Below are 25,281 nucleotides of genomic sequence, written 5' to 3' on the forward strand. Positions count from 1 at the left end.
AATTTCTCTTCTTCAGAAACGTTTTCCTTGCCATTGCCAGTCTACTTTTTATATCCTCTCTACTTCGACCATCATCAGTTATTTTGCTCTCCAAATAGCAATACTCATTTACTTCTTTAAGCATCTCATTTCCTAATCTAATTCCCACAGTATCACCCAATTTAATTTGACTACATTCCATTATTCTTGTTTTGCTTTTGTTGATGTTCATCTTATATCCTCCTTTTAAGACCATGTCCATCCCGTTCAGCTGCTCTTCCAGGTCCTTTGCTGTCTCTGACAGAATTAAAATGTCATCGGCGAACCTCAAAGTTTTTATTTCTTCTCCATGGATTTTAATTCCTACTCTGAGTTTTTCATTTGTTTCCCTTACTGCTTGCTCAATATACAGACTGAATAACATCGGGGATAGGCTACAACCCTGTCTCACTCCCTTCCCAACCACTACTTCCCTTTCATGCCCCTTAACTCTTATAACTGCCATCTGGTTTCTATACAAATTGTAAATAGCCTTTCACTCCCTGTATTTTACCCCTGCCACTTTCAGAATTTGAAAGAGAGTATTCCAGTCAACATGGTCAAAAGCTTTCTCTACGTCTACAAATGCTAGAAATGTAGGTTTGCCTTTCCTTAATCTATTTTCATGCATGTGCTTCATAAATAATTGTTATTTATAGGAAAGAGAAAAGGAGACACATAAACAAGCAAGAAAGTTCCAGTATACAATGGCTCCACAAATTATCCAATTTTGAAATAGTGACACCTATTTCTGAGTTCCATAGAAACTTGTAATCAATTCATCAACACAATGTTACAGAAAAAAGTGTTCAGAATGCTGTTCTTGTGTCCATATATTATATAGCATGTCTCTGCAATAATCTGTGAATCTTCTGTTGCTCTCCTGTGTTTTCCATCAGTTTATCCTTCAAAGCAACATTCCCAATTTTCCAGTGTTGTAATGTGAGCCATGTGCACGAGGTATTTTACATGACCAAAAATGCAGGAATCCATGGAATAAGTCCAGTGATCTAGGACTATGCACTAGTGTATTAACCAAATTTTCAGCCACAGTTAAAATGAGACATCTTATAAAAGATCAGGAAGAACACTTTGCTACAAGTGAAGATACTTCATAAATGTTAATCTATGTAGCAAGAATTAAGGTCCATTTACACCGTGAGAGAGTAATCTCACACGGATACTCAGTAACATGTACTGCTGATATTGTGAAGTGTGCATTATAAACATTACAGTAAGTCCAAACATATCAGTTATGGAATTAAAAATACCATCTCAGCTGAATCTGTTCTTTAAAAGAAGATAATTATGTTTAATAATAAATTGTGGCAGAGCAGAAATGCAGTTGGAAGGCAATTCTGCATTGTTGAAGTCCTACACATGATGGGGATGGTATGAGTAGAGTAATTGGCAATTTAATATCTGATACATGATACTGTGCCTCAGTACAAATGAAGTTCTCCTAGTCAAAATCATCAATCTATACCCTAGATATTTTAACAACTTTTACTCTACACCAAGTGGTATGATTTTAGCCCCACATTTTTAAAGACTAAGGAGACACCATGTTATATCAATTAAGGCACCATTATAGCATTTTATCCATCATGATGATGATATATGAAGTATTATCAAACAGCCTCCCTTATGCTATTAAACAACCAACATGGCTTTTTAAGAGGAAGAGCCTATACATATTGAGTCTATAACATAATCTAGTTAACTGGAAAACACAAAGAATTCAACAAACCTACATTTCTAACAGTTAAAAATTATGGCATGCTAAAACTTTTCTTGGAGTCAGTAGACAAAAACTATTGGAAATTATGAAAGAGAAAGGAGTTCCAGCCCATATGTTAAATGCTGTTAGAAATCTCTGGCCCAAGAGAAACAATAAAGCGGAGGTAATGTGGGAAAAAAGCAAATAACTGTAAACCACTATATTGTAAAGTATACTTCAGACCCAAATTATGTAAATATAGGTGTCCCACAGGGTAGTGTCCTTGGCCCAGTACTATTCCTCATTTACATAAACGACTTCCCACAGAGCATCAAGCATGGACAAACAATATTGTTTGCAGATGACTCAAATGTTCTAATCAGTGACAAATCACCAGATGCACTAAAAGAAAAAGCCGAACAAACACTAAACAGTGTACGTGAGTGGGCATCCAATAATAAACTAACACTAAATCTTAAAAAAACAAATGCTGTTAACTTCTATGTCTGCAAAAAACCACACTTTAACAACTTTAAGTTAAACAATGAAACTATAGAATGTGTAGACTACACAAAATTTCTTGGTATGCATGTTGACAGTCAGTTAAAGTGGGAAGAACATATTAAAATACTTAGTAACAGAATCGCTACAGCATGCTATGCTCTGAGAATTCTGACTGCAGTTTGTGATACTACATGTGTCAGATCTGTATATTTTTCTTATATCCACTCTGTTATTACCTATGGAATAATATTTTGGGGAGTCAACAGTAAAAATATTCAAATAGTTTTCAAATTACAAAAAAGAGCAATTCGTATAATAACCAAGAGTGGCAGTAGGGCTCACTGCCTTGAACATTTCCAAAAGCTGGAAATCCTAACTGTCCCCTGTGAATACATTTTTCAAAGTGTTATGTATGTAAAAAAAAATATTGACTGCTATATGAAAAATTCATTAGTACACAGCTATGAAACTAGAAACCAATTCAATCTGCATCTAGAGAGGAAAAATAAAGTTAAAACTCAGCAGAGCTTGTTGTACAATGCTGTTAAATTATATAATAAATTACCCCAAAAAATAAGAGATATTGACACAATCGGACAGTTCAAAACAAAACTAAAATTTTTTTTATTAAATAAAAGTTATTACGCAGTAACGGACTATCTGAATTAAAACATGTAGTGTAATTAAAGTAGCCTGCATTGTAATACATGAGGAAATAATTATGATATGTAATCAAAAATTGTACAGTACTATAAGAAAATTACAAATTACATAAGGATATAAAACTAATTTAAGATACCTCAAAAATGTGTGTAAATACTAATTTTATGTGTATAATTGTAGGTATATTGTATTGTATATGTTTTTGCTGACGAAATCCACACAATGTAAATTGTTACATGGATTAATAAAGAAATCAATCAATCAATCAATCAATCAATCAAACCAATACTTCAGATAAGCATGTCCTTTGTCATCTGCACTGTTGTTTAAGTTTTACATATAAATTGTTATTTGTAACTGTAAAGAAAGTCTTGGCTCTGAAATCTAATACAGAGCAGTACCAAAGGTGGACTTATTTGCTGTAGATGACCAAGTAATCACAACATAGTCAGAATATGATTTACAAAGACCAGTCCATGAACTGCGCGCGCACACACACACGTTTTTGTTCTCCAAAAAACTGAGGCCAATTGGGATTTGTCAGGAAGTTTGTATAATGTATGGAAATGATGAACTGAGTGAAGCTGAAGTGAGACAATAGTTCATCACATTTAACAATGGCCAGCCATACTAATCTTCAGGAGAAAGTGTGAAGTGGCCCAGAATTGTCAGTGCTGAACTGGTGGAGAAAATCAGTGAAAATATTTGCAAATGTGAAACATTAAAGAAATCAAGGAGAGTGATATAAATCAAAACATCAAGGAAAGTTACATTCCAAGGTTTTTTTTCATTCATGACAATACATGACCTCACACAGTGATTTAGACTCAAAGGATATTGAATGGCTTCGGTTGGGAGATTTTAGTCATCCACTGCACATTCTGGAACTTACTGTGAACAATTTCCACTTGTTTCCACACATGAAGACCTGGCCTGCAACACAGGGCTTCGATGATGACAAGAAACTGTACAAAGGTGTCCAAACAGAGTTGAAGTCTCAGGTGGCAACATTCTACAATGATGGTATTAACAAGTTGGTGTATCATTATGATAAGTGCATTAATTTGTACGGAAATTATGTTGAGAAATAACTGAACAATGTGCATTTCAAATGTAAGTAATAAAATAAGTTTCATTTCTTTTTTTCTTTTTTTTTTAATTCTAAAAACCAAGTTACTTTCTGAATAGCCCTTGTATTTTCACATTTAAGGAAATTTGTGGCTGAAAAAATGTTTCAAGTCAAATGAAGAGACTATGAGAACCATTAGTGACTATTTTACACACTCTCCAAAATAAATCTTCAGGGGTGGACTCTCCTAATTGGAAAAGTAAAGTGCACTGCCATAAGAGGACGATGTTGAAACATAAGTGCATTTTTTATCTAACAACTACTGTATTACACTGCCAGGCCAAAAAGTTGTCACATTGCTCTCATAGTGTCTCACTAACAATTAAGAATAGCTACTGAATACCAACACCAGGTGCAATATGATTCATGATTAACTTCTTGGTTGAATGGTCAGTTTCAAGAAGTGTTACGTTTACTACATCACTGTCAAACCATTGTGCAACAAAAGTAAAGTTGTATGATACAACTAGCTGTGAAATCCCAAAGGTTAGGTTCAGCCACCTGAACTGGAAAAGTATATTCTATCCTTTGCACCCATAGGCACCTTTCCTTCACGAATTGCGTGCAGTGTGTGTTTGTTAAGTGTAATTGTTAAGAATAGAATAGGTGACTGTAATGGGTGTAAGTCTAGTGTGGTGTCACATATGTGTTGGAAGATGGTAAGAGAAGAAAGAGGGTGAAATCTGCCACCAACACAGCACCTACTAATCTCAAACACTAATGGGTTCAACAAGTTTAATGTCCTCATCTAAAATGTATTTTCCATATTCCATCACAAACCATTACTTTTGCCTACATATTTAAAATATATGAAACTTTAGAGAATATAAAGGCCCATTTTCTTGTAACAACATTTGTTGTTTATTGGATACATGGGATATTCTTGAGTTTTTCAAATTATTGTAAATGATGAGGAAATTTGAAATAAAGCACACTCTCTTAATGTAATGCCATCAGAGTTTGGCACAGATCACTCTTCATCCAGCTTTCACAGTTTGTCATGGCTGGTAAAGCATATTGCACATTGGTAATCTCATGTCAACATTGATATTTCTTGGAAAATACTGAGTGGAATACAAACAGTGGAATGAACAGAGATAACAGCTCACTGTATAATGTAGACAGCTTACAAACTAGTGTTGTTCTTCAGAGCACCCACAAAGCTAGTAAAAAAAAAAGGGGGGGGGGGATTTATAGGCTGATCTTTTCAGCATTTTATAGATCCAGCTTGTGCTCCATTCTTTTTCCTTCTTGGAGAAGCTTCAAAGCTGATCTTAAAGCATACATATTCTGCCAAAATCGTTTACAGGTGAATGAAGGCTGTTGTTGTTGGAATATTTAATTCTTGTACAGCAAACTCTTAGCCTCATGATATTTTGACATATAACTCATGCATTAATTTCATGTTCTTTAGCACAGTAAGATTGCTATATCAGGTGTTATTGTGTTGAGTTTGACAACTCAGGTAGGGGGAAAAAAATAAGGGACTGGAAATACTCAAGTACAGCATTGTTTTTCAGTTATTTCTTCAGGGCACGTGGTTACCTTTTCTTTTCATACACGAAGTGTCTGCTGAAAATTTATCATTTCAGTTGTCTTGCTTTCCGTAGAACTATTACTTATCTATAGTTTTTAGCATATCTTTTCCAACATCAGCCACTGAGGATTAAATATTGAACAATGATACAAAATTTGTACTTTTTTGGAGAAATCTCAGCAATGTGATCACAGCAGTTGTGACAATGTGTGGATGTCGACAGATATATAACTTACCCTGTTGATTTATGCCACTGCTGCTCAGCCTCTAACAGAAACTCTCGAACCTGCCTCTACTGAGAGGTTCTATTTACACCTAATTATTAAGAATAAGATATGCTCTATTGTTGCAGTAGAAAAGCCACAGGTTCTACAGTTCATTAAGCACAAAAGTGCTTTAAACGACTCTGAAAACTGATATGTAAATGCTCCATGATAATTTCATTTCATCCTTTGCATTTGTATCCCTTATTCAGCTCATACAAAACATAATGCAGACAAATCTGTCACCCAATCACAAAAGACTATAAGGCTACAACATATACTCAATACTATTTGTTCACTTTTATTTTGACTGGTCTTCCTCAGTCAGAATTAGTCCAAGTCAGCAGTGTTAAGGTAAACAGTGTAAGTTTTTCCAGCTTTGTAAACAATCAATTTGGTGTCATGCTAGCAGCTTTAGTGTCATCATTGCTGATTGTTGTCTGTTATTTTATAATACTGTTTGAGAATACTGAAGGAAATGTAGTTGCAGGTTATATTAAATATCAAAGTGGTCTCTCTGCAGGCTGATTTATAATGAATAGCTGCAGAACAACTATCTGTACCAACGACATACAGTATCCCATTACATGACGTCTTTTGCTGATACATCTGCAAGGAATGTCGATTCATCTGATTAGTCTAGGGATATGAAAATCCTGCAGCAATGACAAAGCAGAAAATAATGTGAACTCTTTGAATTTTAACAATGCAATGCAAAAATGGTGGTTTTTATAAATTGTCACTAAATTTGACATTTTTCCTGTTCCTACATAAAACTGCTGTAAATCTGAGGATGGGAGTTCACTAAAATTGGTAAATGATAATTACTGAATGGTGAAATTGGATTTTATCTTTCTTCTCAAATTTGAAAATTGCATATAATTTTAAAACAACAGTTGATTTCCCAGATAAAGAACTATCACTCTAGATATGTCGTCATGCGGACTATATTCCTGTAGCAGTTTTAGTTGCTGAGGTGATATTTCCCTGTTTTTGAGAGTTCTTTAATGTGATGCATCAATCAAACTAGATACTTTGGTAGTACCACCAAACAGGGTGATTTCGGACAGTTTTGTTGTTATTTTGATTGTAACTTTTGTATATATTGTTAGATTAAATTGATTGTTATGGAAGTGGTAGGGTATAAGTGTCACGAATAAAATATCCCAGAACCAGAAAGTGTATGTGTAGGTATATTTATCTGAGGCAGTTAAATAAAGCGTCCGAAGTCACCCCATGGATTGGGGTGATTTCGGACACGTGTTTTTTAAATCTCTGTCTGAAGTTACAGAATATAGAGGGCTAATTCGGACAGTTACTGCCTTTTTTAAAAATTCTACATGCTTTTTATTTGATTTTGGTGACATTTTACACATTTTAAGGTAGCCCTTTGTTACAAATAAGTGATATAGAACGATATAATGAATTTTATGTATTACAGATAAGTTCTGGACCAGCTAGTTTAATATTTTTGCTTAAGTGAACAGGAAGATCTTCTGACTGTCATTTGAGGAATAAATGCACCCAATCTTCTCCTGGCAAATTATTACGAAATTTCTTCTCTTTTCAGCCAGATTTATCAAGGTAGCCTTTAACTAAATATCTAATATCTTATTTAGTGAAGGGAAATCGCCAATGTGCAGCCCTCAAGATACCTTGCTTCAACATTTCTTCTTCTTCTTTTCTTCTTCTTCTTCTTCTTCTTCTTCTTCTTTATTTAGCACTGGCTGTCCTCCCATTTTTTCGGATGTGCTTTTTGCACTTTATTTTTTAGTGTTGATTTAGGTATACCATACAAATCTTAAGCTTTTCTGTATGATAATTTACCACTCTGAATATCACGAACATCTTTATCTAAAAGTTCCGGGTCATAATTACACCGTACTGTAGCACCTCTCCTGCTCTTATACGTTCTTGGCATTGTCCAAAATCACCCCACACAGTACACAGTTTTACAAAAACCGTCATTCTTTTATAACCTTGCACAAGAAACTCGACAAACTTGTACAGAAATTGTCTCAATGCTGTTAGCTACTGAGCGCATCAAGAATTATGGTTACAATAACTTCCTGCTCAGCACAACAATAGAAAGTTTCCACTTTACAATAATGCATGGATTTTTAACACTGAGACTGTTCATCAATTATTCCCCTATGGAAAAAATTGACGCAAAAGAAAAGTTGTGGGAAGTGATAAATGCAATCTTGCGCTTAAAATAACTGGTGCACAGACGTTAAAATAAGTAATTCTTTGTTTCTACGCAGTGGCAAAGAGCAAATAAGCCATACTGTCTGAATTCGCCCCGGTGTCCAAAATCACCCCGTTTGATGGTACGCTAGTATAAACATGAAAAACACAGAATTCTGCAGTATAGCTTTGCAAACACTTAAGTCAACATAGCATCTGATACTTTTCAATCTAACTTACGTTCTAGCCTACACAACGGATCATGTTGTTACCACAATCTTCATTCAATCAACAGTAAAAATAATAGTGTATAAATATTGAAATAAATAATCAGTGTTGTGTTTTCCTGCCATAAAAATGTTTGAATGAAATTGTATCTTTTTCTGTGATTGGCTGATAGCAGCTGGATAAAACATTAACTGTATTCATAAGTTAAACACGAAGATTGCTTCATTAATGTACAAAAAATAACTTTTTGCTATTAAACTAGTAAGCTTTTGAGAAACATGCATAATTCAGAAAGAAATAAGCATACTTCAGAAAGAGGTGAAGGAAATACTGAAATGCCCTGTATTGCACTTTCGAATTAGTCTAATTTCTTTTATGGCTACAGATCCATTCATTAAGTCTGTGTTCACAGCTCTATGTTCTTGTTTCAACTATGGGAAGATAGTTAACTCTAGTAATGCTGACTTTGCAAAGAGTCTGTTATGTGTACCTAGAATGGCAGATCTCATCTGTGTAAGATATTCTAAAGGGATACAATATCCTTCACAATGTAGTGGAAAAGCAAATTCTTATGCCAGCAAGATTTGTGGACATCGCAAAATGTCTGGTGTTATGCTGAAGTCAGTTTCTGTCTTCTATGTTCGAGTTTAGACTCGGCGGGGAGGGGGGGGGGGGGGGGGGTCTGTTTCACACTACTTTCAAGTTATGGCAATGCTTTCTCTTAATATTTTTAGTGGTGTCTGGTTACAAAATTATTTTTTTCTTTAACTGATTAGATTTAATGGGTTTAATATAAATGATTTCTCTTTAAATAAAAATGAGGTCGGTAAATATAATGTAATTGCTAATTATATTTACATCTTCAACATAACACTGGAAAACAATGAAATAAGACAAAAATAAGAACATACTGCAAGCCGAAGAAGGCAAAAAAACACTGACAGAAAATAATACTAACAGGCAAAAAGTAACAATGAAATTGTCCATAAAATATAAAAATTTTATCCTGTACATAGTGAAGGTGACTCTTCCCCTCTTGCAGCAAGTATTTACAACCAACAGACATAAACTCATTAAAAATTACACACTCGTCTCTCATACTCTGTTTTGATTTAACTTGTGATGATCTTTTACATTCTGCCTGCTGTCTCCATTGTACAATGTGTGTTTCTGCCATGTCCATCTCTTACTTTGTGAGAGCTGCTGTTCTGAGAGTACCATATGTTTGTTATTTTGCATCTTGTTCCCATAATGTCAATTTCCTCTTTGCCTGCTCCTTTACTTCACCTTTACCTTTGATAGGTACCTCTCTTTCCACCTGTGTCAGGCTTCTTATTTTTTATTTATAATTTCGCCCTATGCTTTTCATTTTCCTCCTCTATTTTCTACAAGTGTGCTCTATTTTTGTTTAGATTGTTGTTCTCTTGTAACTTCACATCCTTTTCTCATAGTCAACTCCAATAACTTTTCTGCAACTTGTGATTTCTTCCTCTTCCTTCACAAGTAAAAAAGAAATTGCTGGAAATGGGAAAGAAACTTCTGAAAATGGAACCTGATGTTTAACGTTAATTTGACAACAGTTTTGACACACGTCATGGTTTCTATATGTTTTTGATGGTCTTTATTAAATAAGAGGGGCAAAGATGGAACAAATGTCATTAAACAACACAGTAAGGCAATTATAGCAGTCTTTCTTGGTCAACAAAGTAATGCTCATAATGAAAGTATTGTCCAAACAATATAGTAAAACCTTCAACCAGAATTCAGTGCAAGTTATGCGCCTTGACATACTATGGCCTTTCCAATTACACAGCATTTTTTTTTAATTGTTTTGCTTTCAAGTATTTTCCTATTCCCTCTGTCGAAACTTCTCCATATTTGTAAGAGTGTGTTTTGACTTTCATTCCTTTCTGTCCTGGCCTTCAGTTGGCTATAGTAGAAGTTCACTCTTTAAATATTTTTTTCTATGCTGAGCTGTAGGTGTTATATGCTTTGCCTTTGTCATTTTGTGATATCATTCTCATCAGTTTGTGTGTGTGTGTGTGTGTGTGTGTGTGTGTGTGTGTGTGTGTGTGTGAAATTTAAATATTGTAGTGAGCATGTTATTCCATTTTCCCCTAACCTGATAACTTCCAGTTTGAATTACATATATGTTGATAACAACTAGTTTACAATATAGACAGGTAAAATGAATTGTATTTTCCCACAGCCAGTTCCAAGTGTAAAGAAAAGTTTCACTGATGTATGGATTTAAAATGTTAATTTTCTTTTTTTCCAGGTTATCAAAATGCTGATTTTGGTAGTAGTACTTTTCCTCCTATGTTGGGGACCAAGAATAATAATGAACATGCTTACTAAAATTGGTCTACAAAGTTTTACTCCAACTGAGTACACAATGAGGGTTGTGTTCAACATCCTGCCAGTCATTCATGCTTGCTTTAATCCAGTAATATACTCTTTCATGTCTAAAAACTTCCGCCGTTCACTGAAAAGACAGTTTGAGACTCTTGGCTGCAGAAGAAATTTGTCCAGACACAGGAGCAGCAGTTTCAGAAGCAGCAGATTGCATCATGGCACAATCACACAACAGACAAGCATCAGACCGCGATACACACTGTCCTCATCATCGAGCACATACAATGCTGATGTCATGAGACACACTGAAATGGAAAACACAGATTCTGTCAACAGTACAGTGGTCTGATGAGAATTATGCTTAAAGAATCCCTGTAATTGCTATTATAATTATAATAAAATGACAGAACAGTGTGCATTAAATACATTTTGTTTCTTGTTCTGTGTATGCTCCTTGGAGTTTTACAGTGTTCTTTTCTTCCTGGTGATTTATTTCTTGGGCTTAACCTCTTTATTCTATGAAAGAGACTAAAATAAAAACACAAAACTTCCTTTTCTCTCAATATCTTTATAAATACAAAAAAAGATGTCACGGCAGGAAATGTAACAAAATAAGCTTTACAGCAACTTTAGTGTAACATTTTCTTTTATTTTACATGTTACACACACAGCAAGATCCTATTGAAAGTATGTTCAATGATCAATGGTAGTTGCTATATGTGAGTATAAAAGATGTAATTGCTATGGAAGATATGGGCAATCATTATTTCACAACAGTGAAAAGTACTTGATTTAAACCTGTACTCATGGTTTCCTACTGTGTGTATCACATGTGTCAACACAGAGCAGTTTTTACAAAACATTTGACAAACCAGTCATATGTCTGCAGTAAAGTGTTACAGTTAAGGTTAAATAAATACACCAACATGATTTTTTTTTTAAATTACAGGTTGAGGCATGAACCGCACTCCATGAAAACTCTCTCTCTCTCTCTCTCTCTCTCTCTCTCTCTCTCTCTCTCTCCCCCCCCCTCCCTCCCTCTCCCACCCCCCCCCTCCCCCCTTCCCTTCCTTCTTTTCTTTCTTGTCAACTGGTATCTCATATCACATATTATGATTCTTATTATAGAGATATATTTCTTGGTTTTCTAACATCTTTAACATGAAAGATCAGCATTTGAGCAAAAAGGAAGACACACAGCCATTACCAGGTTCATCTCAGCCTACAGAAATCAAGAGTTTCTTTACGTGAATAAAAATGATTAACTGTGTCAGTCACTATTTAATTTTTAGTTTTTTAGTTGGCACTACAAAATTTGACTACATGGCTCCCATCATCCAGTACCTGCAATTTAAAATACAAACAGCAGGTTCCACATGTATGTCAACAGCACATAGCGGAGAGCCCCTAGGCTGTAGAATTAATCAAAAACTGACCCCAATCTTAGTTTAAAGGAAACTATTCACTGAAGAATATCTACAGACAAATAGATTAAATTTAATATATCAGTATCCCAAAATAAACAAGTTGCTCTGCTTCACAAGTTTAATTTATCTACCAACATTTGAATGGAAAAGTCTTTCATAGTTACAAAGCACAAATTGGTATATTGCCGCAAATAAAATGCTATATGTACAACTGATGTGCACACTGTGCAAATCTGATAACCAGGGCTGCACAGGTGTCAAAATATTAAATGATCGATAAACTGGAACTTTTAAACAATAATTATTACACAAGATGTTATTATCAAATTGATGTTAAAATGAATGAAAGTTAATTAAAGTCAATTACATGTGCCCTACAACAGTTACTCTGATAAATGAACATACATTAGTGAAATTAAATAGTCCACTTTAAAAAATATGAATGTATGACACACATTGACAAATAAATACACTGATGAACCAAAATATTTTGACCACTGATCACAGCAAGATTGTTCATTGGAGGCATGTGACATGGTAAGGAAACTATATAGATGGAGCAGAGAAGAATGGGAAACCAATCTAGTGGGGATAAGGGATGCAAATGGGGAAATCCACTGACATAAGCAACTTTGACAAAGGGCCAATTGTTACAGTCTGGCACCTCGGTACAAGCGCCTCAGAAATATTGAAGCTGGTTGTCTGTTCACTTGCTACTGGCACAGGCATCTATGGAAAGTGGTTGAAGAAGTGCCACATCTGATGAAACCATACAGTTTTGTTGCAGACAGAAGTATTTTGTTACACACTATTTGGCACACATGCTGAACACGGGACTCAACAGCTGATGACTTCTATGGTTACCCATGCCTTGCTGACCCATCAACATTGTCAATTACAACTGTAGTGGATATGGTATCACCCATGTCAGACTGTGGATCGATGGAAACTTGTTGCCTGGATGCAGGCCAGTGGGGGCAGTATTATACTATGGGAGACATTTACTGGGCTTTCACAAGACTTGTGGTAGCAATCCAAGGCACGACAGCTGTGGACTATGTAAATGCTGTTGTGGATCATTTGCATCATTTCATGCTTGATGTCTTCCCCAATGGCAGTGGCATCTTCCAGCAGGATAACTTTCTGAATCGCAAGGCCAGAACCATGCTACAGTGGACTGAGAAGCATGATGGTCAACTGACATCGATATCTTGGCGATCTGATGGAACGCAGCTGGGATACTATTGGGTGCTCCACGCCGACAAACCACTAGCCCGTAGTTTACAGTGCATAGGCATTTGGTGCCACATACCTCCAGAAATGTACAAAATACTTTCCATGCAAAATTACTGCTGTACTGCATTCCAAAAGTGGACCAACAAGCTGTTAACCAAGTGGTTGTAACGATTTGGCTCATGAGTGTAAGTGAGCCCTGTGAATGCAAAAACCTACAACATATCCACGAATTTAAAATTAAAGAAAAGAATGCTTTCACTGACGGTCATAATAGGCTCAATGCACAGAAAATGAACATCATGTACAAACACTAGTACATCAATAAACTATAAAGTGGCTTTTAAAGATGATTTCACCATACACAAATCAAAATTGAAAGTTTTGGCAACAGTAACTGTGATGCAGTTTAGGCATGTACAAATGACACTTGCCACATTAACAGGGACTTTAAGCACATAATCATCAAGACTATATTTCAGTTAAAATAGCTTTTCTATTGATGTTTCAATGAGTCGAATGGTAGGGGCCAGTCACCATCCAGCTGTTCTTTCTCAGGCACAACATGCTTGTTGTGTTGCCTCTTTTGAAGGTACATGCAGAGCACTGTCAAACAGTGCTTGCTGCTTGAAGGTAACACTGCCCCCTGGCACTCTGATCTTCCAGTCGCAGTATCTGGGTTTTTTGCCCTCTGTATACATAATCACCTGTTATTCAGAGCATTATATAACCTTGGATGAGAAACATTTTATTTTATAGCACAATTACTTTATATAGATATCTGCTTCCTTAGACAGAGTCATTATACATAACACTGTCTAATGTTTTAACGTCAAATGTTTAATGTCAACACAAGTAACTACAGTTTCAACTGCTCCCAAAACTAATCCTTATTTAGCCACAACTAGCTCCAATGGAGTGGTAAATTAGCATACTTTTCTTAGTAAGAAGGAAGGAGAGAAAGGTACCGAAAAAGGACCAAAACAATCACAAAAGAAGTGGAGACATCTGTCATCAAATCTCCTTCAGCCCTAACAAATGATCGGACAATACAGAAAAGAAATCTTCCAGGACAAACATCTGGTGTTCATGATAATGATTTCTTACAGCCAGGCTACAAAAATAAGAAGATTCCAAGGTAAGTAGAAATTTGTGTTTCTCCATTAACACCACCATTAAGTGCATAAAATAGCAATATTTAACAATTCAGTGTTATTATGTTCATTTCTTCAACAATAAGGTGAATGAAATACAGATCATAGCTATGATATCCGCATCACATGTGGTACATTAATGAATAAACACTGGTAAAAGAAACATAACTGTCATGCCTTGTTATACCAAATTTCAAATTAATCAAACAGTTTCCAAGCAGAAACTAAAGGCAAATGGACGAACTTATATATACATGAAAGATATTGAAGGAATTCCTCATATTTTGTATAAATGTTTTGTACAGAGGAATACATAGAATTATTATGGGCTGAACTACTCTATTTCATCATCTTTGTAATATATTTATTTTTCCGTAATGGATGAAGGAACACCTGGACTGTCATGTATTCCTGTGGAAGGAATTGCAGCACCCAATCACTATTTCTCATAACAAATTTATTTTATTATCCTTTACCAGTTTTGGATGTTCTCAGACCCACCTAACATAAATCAAATACTAGGTCTAATATTTGTTATTACCACACACATTTTCTTCTACCTTTTCTAAGTGTAAAAACAGAAATATGGGCACAATGGACTGTTAACACAGACTTCATGTCTTTTAAATATGAGTGTGCAGCACAAAAGACAAATGTAAAGAACAAAGATTATACCTATTACTGTGCACCTTCCATGTATGTGTGTGCAAACACCCAAAACTGATAAAGGTCGGTAAAATAAATTTTTTAACATAAATAGTGACTGGTTGTTGCAATTCCTTCAGCAGTAACATTTGTTAGACCTATAACATATATCCTAAGACTTCAGTTGCAACCTTCATGACAACACATCTATGATACTTGAAAAAATAGTCTGTATACCTAATGCACTCATTTAATCTGAACTTAAGCATAATGTTTTTCACCAAAATAATATCACATGTAAACTTGATATTTACTAATGTTGGTCTCAAGTATATTCTCATACCACCAGCAGTCTCAACAAAAGAGAAAATTTAACTGCTCTCTGAACGTAATTAATGTAGGTATGTTGGAAAATATGTTCCTTATTATACCTACAATATTGCCTCAGTCTGAACTGTCATCAGCAAACTTAACTCCAGACTGTAGACAGTATAATTACAACAATATTTTTGATTTCATTTGTATTTTTGTAAAAAGAGAAAAATTGAATAATTGGTTTAAACATTAGTCTGTAGATAAAATATTTGACATTTTCATATAGACCTCCCAAGATCTATTTGCCTACACTGCATTTCACAGGAAAGAGCCAAACACAAAACTAAAACTGTTCAAATTTCAAATAGTGCTAGAACACCTAATTTATAAAAAAAGTCATGAAATTACCCAAGAAAGCTGACTATAACATGCTAATTCAATATAATACAATAAATGTGAACCTGTGGAGAATATTCCAAACACCTTAAAAAAAAAAAAAAACACTAAGCTTCAGAGAATAAATCTCTCTAAATTCTGAAAATGAAAATACTAACAATGGCTATGATGTTGCTATTAATTTTTTTTAAAAATCGGTTAATGCAAATAAACTCAAGTGAAAAAATGAGAGTATACCTACAGTATGCCTTGATGATATAGTAATTAGTATAAAAATTGATATGTAAATGAACTAAGAAAATGAAACCTGCCAGAGACTGTGTTCAGAATTTTTCCCTATTCTTTTCCCTCAAATGTTCATTTTATTAGTGAGCTTCTGTCTGATATTATCAATGTCTAATTTGATAACAGAATATATCCTGCTCCATTAAACATAGCAAGTCATTGTCATATGTCTCTACAAAATATGTAAAAGCACTATCATTGCTAATTACTGACCTACAGGTGGGAAGAAGTCTGTTGAAATTGTTAATTATATCAAGTATGGTCAGATTGTTTACTCCCAGACATACAAGCATTATAAGATCTAAGGACAAATAAACAATGAAAGTGAATTTAATTTAATAATCTACACAAAGACCTGTGTGTAATCTACATAAAGACCTGTGTAGTATGAAACCAATGGCATCATAAATATCGTTAATCTTTTTATAACAAAATTTAACAGTCTGCATAGAGTCTGAACTCAAAGAAATTAACTGCTACCAAGTAAAATATGCAAGAAACAAATATAAAAATGTTGAAACAAAAAAATGTACACCGCAGTAAATCTCACAGTTACCTTCTCCAAGAAAATAAATAAAAATATGACACTATCAATAAAAAGTAGTACAAATAACAACGCAGCTGCATATATCGCACACCTCACTAAAAATTGCAAATTTGTTGAGGGACTAGAGAACCAGATTTTCATTCCATACAAAAGTTAGCTACCTTTGAGCACAACTTAAAATGATTACTAACAACACATAGCATAAACAAAAATTTATAAATCTGATAACCCATAATGAGTCTGTTGCAAGACTTCTCAAAGAAAATATTGAAGTTGAATTACCAACTTCTTAAAATTTTACATATTTCCATGAACAGTGTGTCTACCTACAATAAGTGTACATTAATATAAGTAGTATTATCTACACTAAATACATAATGATGCACACCTAATTCTACAGCTTTTAAGTTTTTTGATCTTAAGTGCTTTCAATATAAATACCTCTGTTTTTGTGTGATGTACATCAATGTTTCATGTATGTATGGGCCACAGAGTGTCATTTCCATGCATAAAAAGTAATTCATATAAGCCTGTTCCCTTATCTTTAACAGTAATCAGCGTAGGGGGTATCACTTAGTCTGTGTTTCTGAACTATTACACCATCAAATAACATTACACAATCAAAGATAGCTGAAAAACATGAAAGGAAACACACTTAACAATTATCAGGTAAGATTTATTACAATTACAGCCACCTAACAATAAGGCCACATTCATCAAATGTATAGTACCAATCACAAAAAGAAACACAGAATAGTAACAGATGCTGCTAAAAATTTTTATACACCTAAAGATACAGACGTATTTTTCAGTCCATCCTTCACCCCCCCCCCCTCCCCCCCCCCCCCCCCCCACACACACAGGACAGGATTAAAGTATTTCTGTAATTTATATAAAATACAGGATATGGAATCACTTCACATACATGGGGAACCTGAATTCATGGGATAAAATTTCAGAGTTTTTAGGAATGTTTTTGGAGTATTTTCGGAATATTTTCTGAGTATTTTGGTATTTATTTATTTAGCATTTTGTGCTCTTCGATAATCCCAATTACACTGTTGTAAGCAAAGAAATTATACACAATCAGTTAAATAAACAAAAGGAAAAAAATCAAAGATCAATGGCCAGGTTTCTCAACCGCTCAACTGCTTTAGAACCAACTTGGTGTAGTTTGTAAAGAGATCTGGCAAAAGCACATATTGGTCAGTCCAAAACAATATGTGGCACTATCTGCACCATCTCATTGCTTTCACAAGAGTCTTGCTATTCCCAGCTATAGAGTGTAGCAGCTGTCCCATATCTGATTTAACTCAGTTTGCGCCAGGTAGCATGAGGAAGATTGAAACGCTGGAGTTGCATTTTCACCACACAAGACGTCAACCAGGGGTGAAGATTACTCCAGTTTCCAAGCAGTCACAGGATTGAAACCACTGGCTAAACATAACAGTTCTCCTGGCTGGTTGGTGGCATTTCAATAAGATTTTAGAACATAAAGAAAGGAAGATTGGGCTTAACGTCCTGTCAAACTCGAGGTTGTTTGAGATGGAACACAAGCTCGGATTGTGTAAACAATGGAGAAGGAAATTGGCTGTGCCCTTTAAAAGGAATCATCCTGGCATTTACTTGGAGTGATTTAGGGGAACCACAGAAAACCTAAATCTGGATGGCCGAATGCGGGTTTGGAGCACCATTGTCCTGAATGAGAGTCGAATGTGCTAACCACTGCGCCACCTTGCTCAGTTTTTAGAACCTTGTTGAATGATATATACAGTTTATGAGAAAATATATCATCTTATGTATTCTTGTCCATAACCAAGAAAGAGCAAGCCGTCTTTTTACATGAGGCAGGGTGGTGCTGCTTATCACTGAACAGTAGTAAGCATAGGCATACCAGATACCACACACATAACCTGTCATAGCTTAACATTGACTAGATGGCTATGGGAACAGTTGAGCCATACAGCTGAACAGTACTCGGCCGATGAATAAACTAATGGCAGTACCACTGGTCTCAAAGTGTTTGCATCAGTTCCCCATGAAGATAAAGTTAGCTTTTCCAATAAATTATTGCAGCTCTTCAGATTTGCAGCTGTTTCCCATCTAACAAATTTATCTTAGAACTCTTCCATTTGGTCTATGACTGCATAGAAAAACAACAGTATCAGAAATTGAGTCCACCTTGACACAAAACACCTTATTATTTGTTTACTTGTTAATTTCTCAAACTAGTTTTGGCGACAAATGACACTATCATCAGTGGCTTTTATTAAATCTAAAACATGCAGAAAATAGCATATTATACCAATACAGTGACACATTATTACTTTTTTTACTGCTCATTTTTTGAAACATGGTTATCTATGGATACTTTCATACTACATTATTTATTGTATGTTATCGCATGTTTTTGAGAATTATTGTCTCAGTTTCTGACATATTTTCTGTACTTTTTTCTGTTGCCATTTTTTCTGAGCAAACAACATGTCATCTGCAACTCTGTGAGTGGCTGTTAGTAAACAGAAACTAATAGGTTAACTTAGTATGTCAGTAACACACACTTGGGATTACAGTAATGTTGTGGAATCCAGTTTTTGGTGTGTACTGGGCTGTTATTTAGTTATTTGTGTACTCATGTTTGTTGGACGGCATGTAGCTGATTATATACACAGAAAAACAAAACTTTTGCACTTTGCTTATGATCAGGAACATTACGCCATCTTGCTGTTCACAAGTGTCACGAGAGGTGTATTGCATGTTGCGAGAAGTCTATGAAAACTGTAGTGGGAATTGCGATGACTTCTGTTCCTTATTTATGTCTCTGTGTGTGTGTGATGGGGAAGTGGTTCTTTTACGTGTGTGTGCTTTCTGATCTGTGTCCTTGGTCAGTTCTCTCAGAGCGGTAAAGAGTGTGTTGTTGCAAAGTGTTGTGTTTTTGTTAATTACATTTTTCCCTTCCACTATAGCCTTCAGTCTGTAGTAATTTTCTTCTATTGTCAGTTGTTGCTGTTTTACAGAATGTGTAGGTCATTTTTGATATTAGGTTATGGTTTTTGTTCATTAAATGTCTGCAAAAGTTGAATGTGTGCTGTCACTCTTTAGAGCTCTCATGTACTCTGTGTACCTCGTTCAGAAGCTTCTGCTCGTTTGCCCTATGAATTGGGCCTAACATGAGTTGCATGTGAGTTGATATATTTGTCTGAGGTTTTTTCTGACTGGTCTTAGCCTTTTCTTAACTATATTGTTTGTTCTGGATGTTATTGGGATCCCTTGCTTTTTCAAGATGTTTCCAATTCTATGTGATATATTGTTATTGTAAGTTAATGTGTACCATCTGTCTCTTTTTTCCTGGTGTGTTGTGGTCTGCTGTGTTATCTGTGTGTACTGCCTCTGGCTTTTCAGATTCTTTGGTTGTGCTCTTGAGTAGCTGGCCGCTATTTTTGTGTTTCATTTTTACCTTGTTGTTGAGTTTGTTTATTATTTCTGTTTTGTAGTCATTTTCAATAGCAATTTGTTGGATTATATTAAGTTCCTGTGTGTAGTTTTCTGGTTTAAGAGGTGTTCTGTTTATCCTGTGGAGCACATGTGTGACACTGGTACTGTGGATAACAGTGCTTGTGGATGTGGGTTTTCTGTGGATGGAGAATTTATGTTGGTGGTTGTTTCTTGTCCAAGAAATTTAGTTCCTTGTTTTTTTTCTATTTCCATTGTGAAGTGGATTTGTCGGTGTACTGTTTTGATGTTGCTGTGTAGCTCTTCTAACCTGTTATGTGTTTCATCTACAAGACAGATTATGTCATCCACATATCGGTACCAGTAGATTATTTTGTACCACCATTGTTTTACAATGTTCTTGAATATTGTGTTCTCTATATGGTCCAGGAAAATGTTGGCTAAAGTTCCACTGATGGGGGATCAAATGGGTAGCCCCTTTTGTTTCAAATAGATGTTGTTATTGAAAGTGAAATAGTTTTGTTCTATGATTAGCCTAAGAATACATGAGACTTTATTTATTTGTATGTCTGAAATTCTTGAATTTTAGCTGTTGTTCTATGGGTATGTTTGTGTACACATATGTAAAAGTTAAAGCATTATCTCTCGAAATGTTATGTGAAATTGCAGCTGTTAGGTTAACAGATTAAAATTTAATAGTTGTAGCTTTGTACTCAACTAAGACTGGAGGCACTTCAACAGATGATTTTGTTAACAAGTTCGTGCCTTTATGTGAGACAGCTTGTAAGTATAAGTGTAGGATACTAATCTGTGGAGATTTCAATTTGAATTTTCAGTTGTCCACTATCTATAACTCATATGTAAATAATTTATTAAATTCTTTTGGTCTTTATATTACAACCACTGAAATAACAAGACCACATTATAAAGGTACTGTTACCTGTATTGACAATATAGTTGTATCAAATGAGTTAATGCATCTCAAGTCAGAGGTTATTAAGAGCTGGGTATCTGACCACTGGCCACTACTTCTTAGAACAGATATAACAAGAAATTGTAACACTGACTCAGTGCACATGGCAGGAAAGAAAGTATGTGTGGTCAATTATGATAATCTAAATATGTTTAAGTCTCATATTGATAAAAGTAATTGGTTGCAGGTTTATCGAGAACATGCAATAAACAGAAAGGTGGAAGAACTCATATCTACTCTTTCTGTATATGCTAAGATGTCCTTTCCCATTAAGTTAATAAATAATAAAAAGACACTTAGAGTAAATAAGGTCAAGGATGAAAAGGTGTTGAAGATCAAGAGGGAGTGTGATCAATATTATGACTGGTACAGAAGTATAGGTTCTCAAGTATTTAAAGATATGCTCACAGTGAAAAAGAAAAGATTAAGACAGGCCTTAAAGGAAGCTACGTGTAAAAAAAATGAAGATATAATACTAACATCTGAAAATAAGACACGTGCAATGTGGAATATCATTGACAGTCAGTGCAACAGGAAAATGACTTCACAGGCTGAAAGCAGTAATCTGAATGCCGCACAGTTAAGTACATTCTTCACTGAGTAGGTGCAAGAAATAATAAAGGTGATTGGCACTTGCAATATAGTCACTGACCATAAATACTACCTGAGAAACACCACAAAGCCTGAAAGTACATTTAGCTTTAAACTGGTCAAGGTACAGGATGTTACTAATATACTGAGGAGAATGAAGAACAGTTTAAGTAATGACATTTATAGTTTAAGTTCAGCCATGTTAAAGTGTGATTCAGTTCAACTGCCAGAATTGATAACACATGTAGTAAATACATGTATTTTGGAGGCTCAGTTCCCAAAGGCACTTAAGTTTGTTAAAGTCACTCCAATACACAAAAAAGGCAGCCTCTCAAGTAGTGATAATTTTAGGCCTGTTTCAATTGTGCCAATCTTGTCTAAAGTGATAGAAGCTATATTAAATAATCAAATAGTAAAACACTTCGAAGAAAACAAAATCTTCACTGATAGTCAATTTGGCTTCAGATCATGGTTAGGAACTGTTAAATCTGCCTTATCACTTTTAACACAGTGTGTGAAGCAACTAGAAAGCAAGCTAGTGGTTCAGAATAAACACTTTGATTTATCAAAAGCTTTTGACACTGTGTCTCATGAAATCTTATTGAACAAACTGCAATTCTATGGCTTTACAGCAAGTGCTCTGGAATTGATAAAATCTTATGTAAGTAATAGAGTGCAGAAGGTGGTTTTTAATGGTGCAGAATCAGATTACTCACCTGTGGGCATGGGTGTACCACAAGGTTCTGTACTTGGCCCAATTCTATTTATTATTTGTATAAATGACTTATCATGTAACATAGTTGGGCCGTCAACTAGGACTTACTTATTTGCAGATGATCTTGCAGTCTGTATAACTGCAGAAACAGCACAGAAGATGAAATAAGAAGCAGACTAGTGCACTGTCAAAGTTGAAAATTGGTGTAAAGCTAATTCCCTTTGTGTCAACCGGAAAAAAAAAAAAAGACCTGTATGTATCATGGAATAATAACACTGAACTTGAGCAGAGCTCAAATGCTGTTAATTTCCTTGGAATCTCAATTGATTCAAAATTATCCTGGGGTAGCCATATAGAAAAAGTGGGAAGCAGCATTAGCAAAGGAATATTTGCTCTAAGGAAGCTGTGTCTTTGTCTAAATGTGCCAGTACTTAAAGTGGTTTATTTTGCTTTAATACAGTGTCACATTTCCTATGGTAAAATACTGTGGGGACATCAAAGCAAGGCAGCTAATGTCTTCAAACTACAAAAGAAGGCAATAAGATTGATATGTAGCTTGGCACCCAGAGCTCACTGTAGGCCAAGCTTTAAAAAATTACAGATTATGACCCTGCCATCAATATTTATACTACAGTGTGTGCAATGCATATTAAGGAAAACTATCCGAGTTATCAACAGTATGACATGTGACATAATTATAACACAAGAAACAAGCAGGACCTAGTTTCTTTCCGATGTAACTATAAAAAAAACAAAGAAGTGCTTCTTACACAAGTCCATAAAATTTTTTAATGCCATACCCCAACATATCAGGGATCTTCCAACTCAAAAAAAAAAAAAAAAAAGAGGTAAAAGAATTTCTTCTTGAGCTCAGCATTTATGAAACTGATGAATTTTTAAGGGAGGCAAAGAATATGGTATGACTACCCTTCGTGATCAGTTTTTATATGCTTATATATATATGAGTAAGTATGTAATTTGCTAAATTTACTAGGCAATATCAATTTGTACCAGAAGTTTCTCTGTTTTGTTTTTGTGTGAAGGTACCATAATTATTTGTGTAATATTTATATTGGGTAATATTTTTCTTGTTTTTGTAATTATTTGTGTAACATTTATACTAGGTAATATTGACTTTTGTAATGCCTCAGATGATCTCTGAGGTCTCTACAACAATAAAAAATCAATCAATCAATCAATCAAATCAATATCAACAGGTACCAGTTTTGCTGTTGGGGGGGATGATCACATTCTTAATTTTCTCAATTATGTCTCCTATGTTTTTGTGGCTTCTGTTGTTTGTGTATGTGTATGTTTTCCACAGAAATGTGGGCATTTGTGTCTCCCTAGTAAGTAAGATGGGGCTTTTCTAAAGTCCATTACTGGCCTGCCCAGGATGAGAAGTTTGTGGACCTTTTGCAGGCTTGTTAAGAGTGGAGCTTTAGGGTTCTTTTGTATCATTCTATTTCTCTGGTTCTGTATCAAGGTGTGTTTGATGCTTTTTAAGAGTGTCTTTATGTTTGTTTGGTATCTTTGTGTTAGGACACTGGTTAGCATGCTTATTTCATTCTCTGCCAGAAATTCTTCTGTTTTCTCAATTTATTCTGCATCTGTTATTATGACCAAAGCATTCTCTTGGTCTGCCTTGGGTTGAGAGCATTGTGTTGTTTTAGTTTTGTGTGTATATTGTTTATAGTTTTCTCATCAAATGTGTTTTTTATTTTTTTATTTGTGTTTATGGATGGTTTGTTCTTTCTGATGATTTGTTTCATTTCCTCCATCACTAGTTCTCTCGTTAGGCCTGGGATGTTGAGACTGAATAAATCATATGACAACATGAAGATCCCACTAATATCAAAAATGATCTACACATTCTGTAACAGTCTATACCAACAACTAACAATAGAAGAAAATTACTACACACAGAAGGCTATAGTGGAAGGGAAAAATGTAATAAACAAAAACACAACACTTTGCAACAACACACTCTTTACCGCTCTGAGAGAAGTGACCAAGGACACAGATCAGAAAGCACACAAACGCAAAAGAACTACTTCCCCATCACAAACAGAGACATAAATAAGGAACAGAAGTCATCGCAATTCCCACTACAGTTTTCACAGATTTCTTGCAACATGCAATACACCTCTTGTGACACTCGTGAACAGCAATATGGCGTAATGTTCCTGATCATAAGCAAAGTGCAAAAGTTTTGTTTTCTGTGTATAGAATCAGCTACATGCTGTCCAATGAACATGAGTACACAAATAAGTAAGTAACAGCCCAGTACAACCAAAAAACTGGATTCCACAACACTACTGCAACCCCAAGTGTATTTTGCTGACATACTAAGTTCACATTTTGCGTTCTGTTTACTAACAGCCACTCACAAAGTTGCAGATGAAATGATGTTCGCTGAGAAAAAAATGGCAACAGAAAAAAGCACAGAAAAATGTCAGAAGCAGCAACAATAATTCTCAAAAACATGCCATAACATACAATAAATAAGGTAGTATGAAAGTAGCCATAGAAAACTATATTTCAAAAACCAAACAGTAATAAAATGTGACAATGTGTCACTGTGTTTGTATAACTATGCTATTTTCGACATGTTTAGATTTTAAAAAAATGCTGATGATAGTGTTATTTGTCGCCGAAACTAGTTTGGGAAATAAACAAGTAAATGAATAACAAGGTGTTTTACATCAAGGTGGACTCTATTTCTGATATTTTTGTTTTCCATCTATTCAATGTGACACCCATGTACTTTGGATTGTTTTTGTATTGTAATACACTGTCACTGAATATTAGCTGCAGACAGTTTGCATACTTGTTGCTCAGATGAAATCCTGCAACTTCCATCTTCAATCGGTTAGGGTTTATCTTCCACCTTCTGAAATACTCATATAACAACACGTGTCCTTTGTCACTATGTCTTCTGCC

The 25,281-nt window shown here is 34.9% G+C and overlaps 1 protein-coding gene across 2 annotated transcripts in view; it reads left to right on the forward strand.

Moving 5' to 3' along the window:
* LOC126469958 (galanin receptor type 1-like) overlaps positions 1–11,009 on the forward strand; it is a 214,991-nt gene extending 203,982 nt beyond the window's left edge. For both annotated transcript variants that reach the window (XM_050097371.1, XM_050097372.1), the window contains exon 3: positions 10,528–11,009. In XM_050097371.1, coding sequence (XP_049953328.1) covers positions 10,528–10,953 — 426 coding nt within the window. In that variant the 3' untranslated portion in view covers positions 10,954–11,009. The remainder of the gene's footprint in view (positions 1–10,527) is intronic.
* Positions 11,010–25,281: the final 14,272 nt, after the last annotated feature.

Source organism: Schistocerca serialis, chromosome 3 (genome assembly GCF_023864345.2).
Source record: "Schistocerca serialis cubense isolate TAMUIC-IGC-003099 chromosome 3, iqSchSeri2.2, whole genome shotgun sequence".
Lineage (NCBI taxonomy): Eukaryota > Metazoa > Arthropoda > Insecta > Orthoptera > Acrididae > Schistocerca > Schistocerca serialis.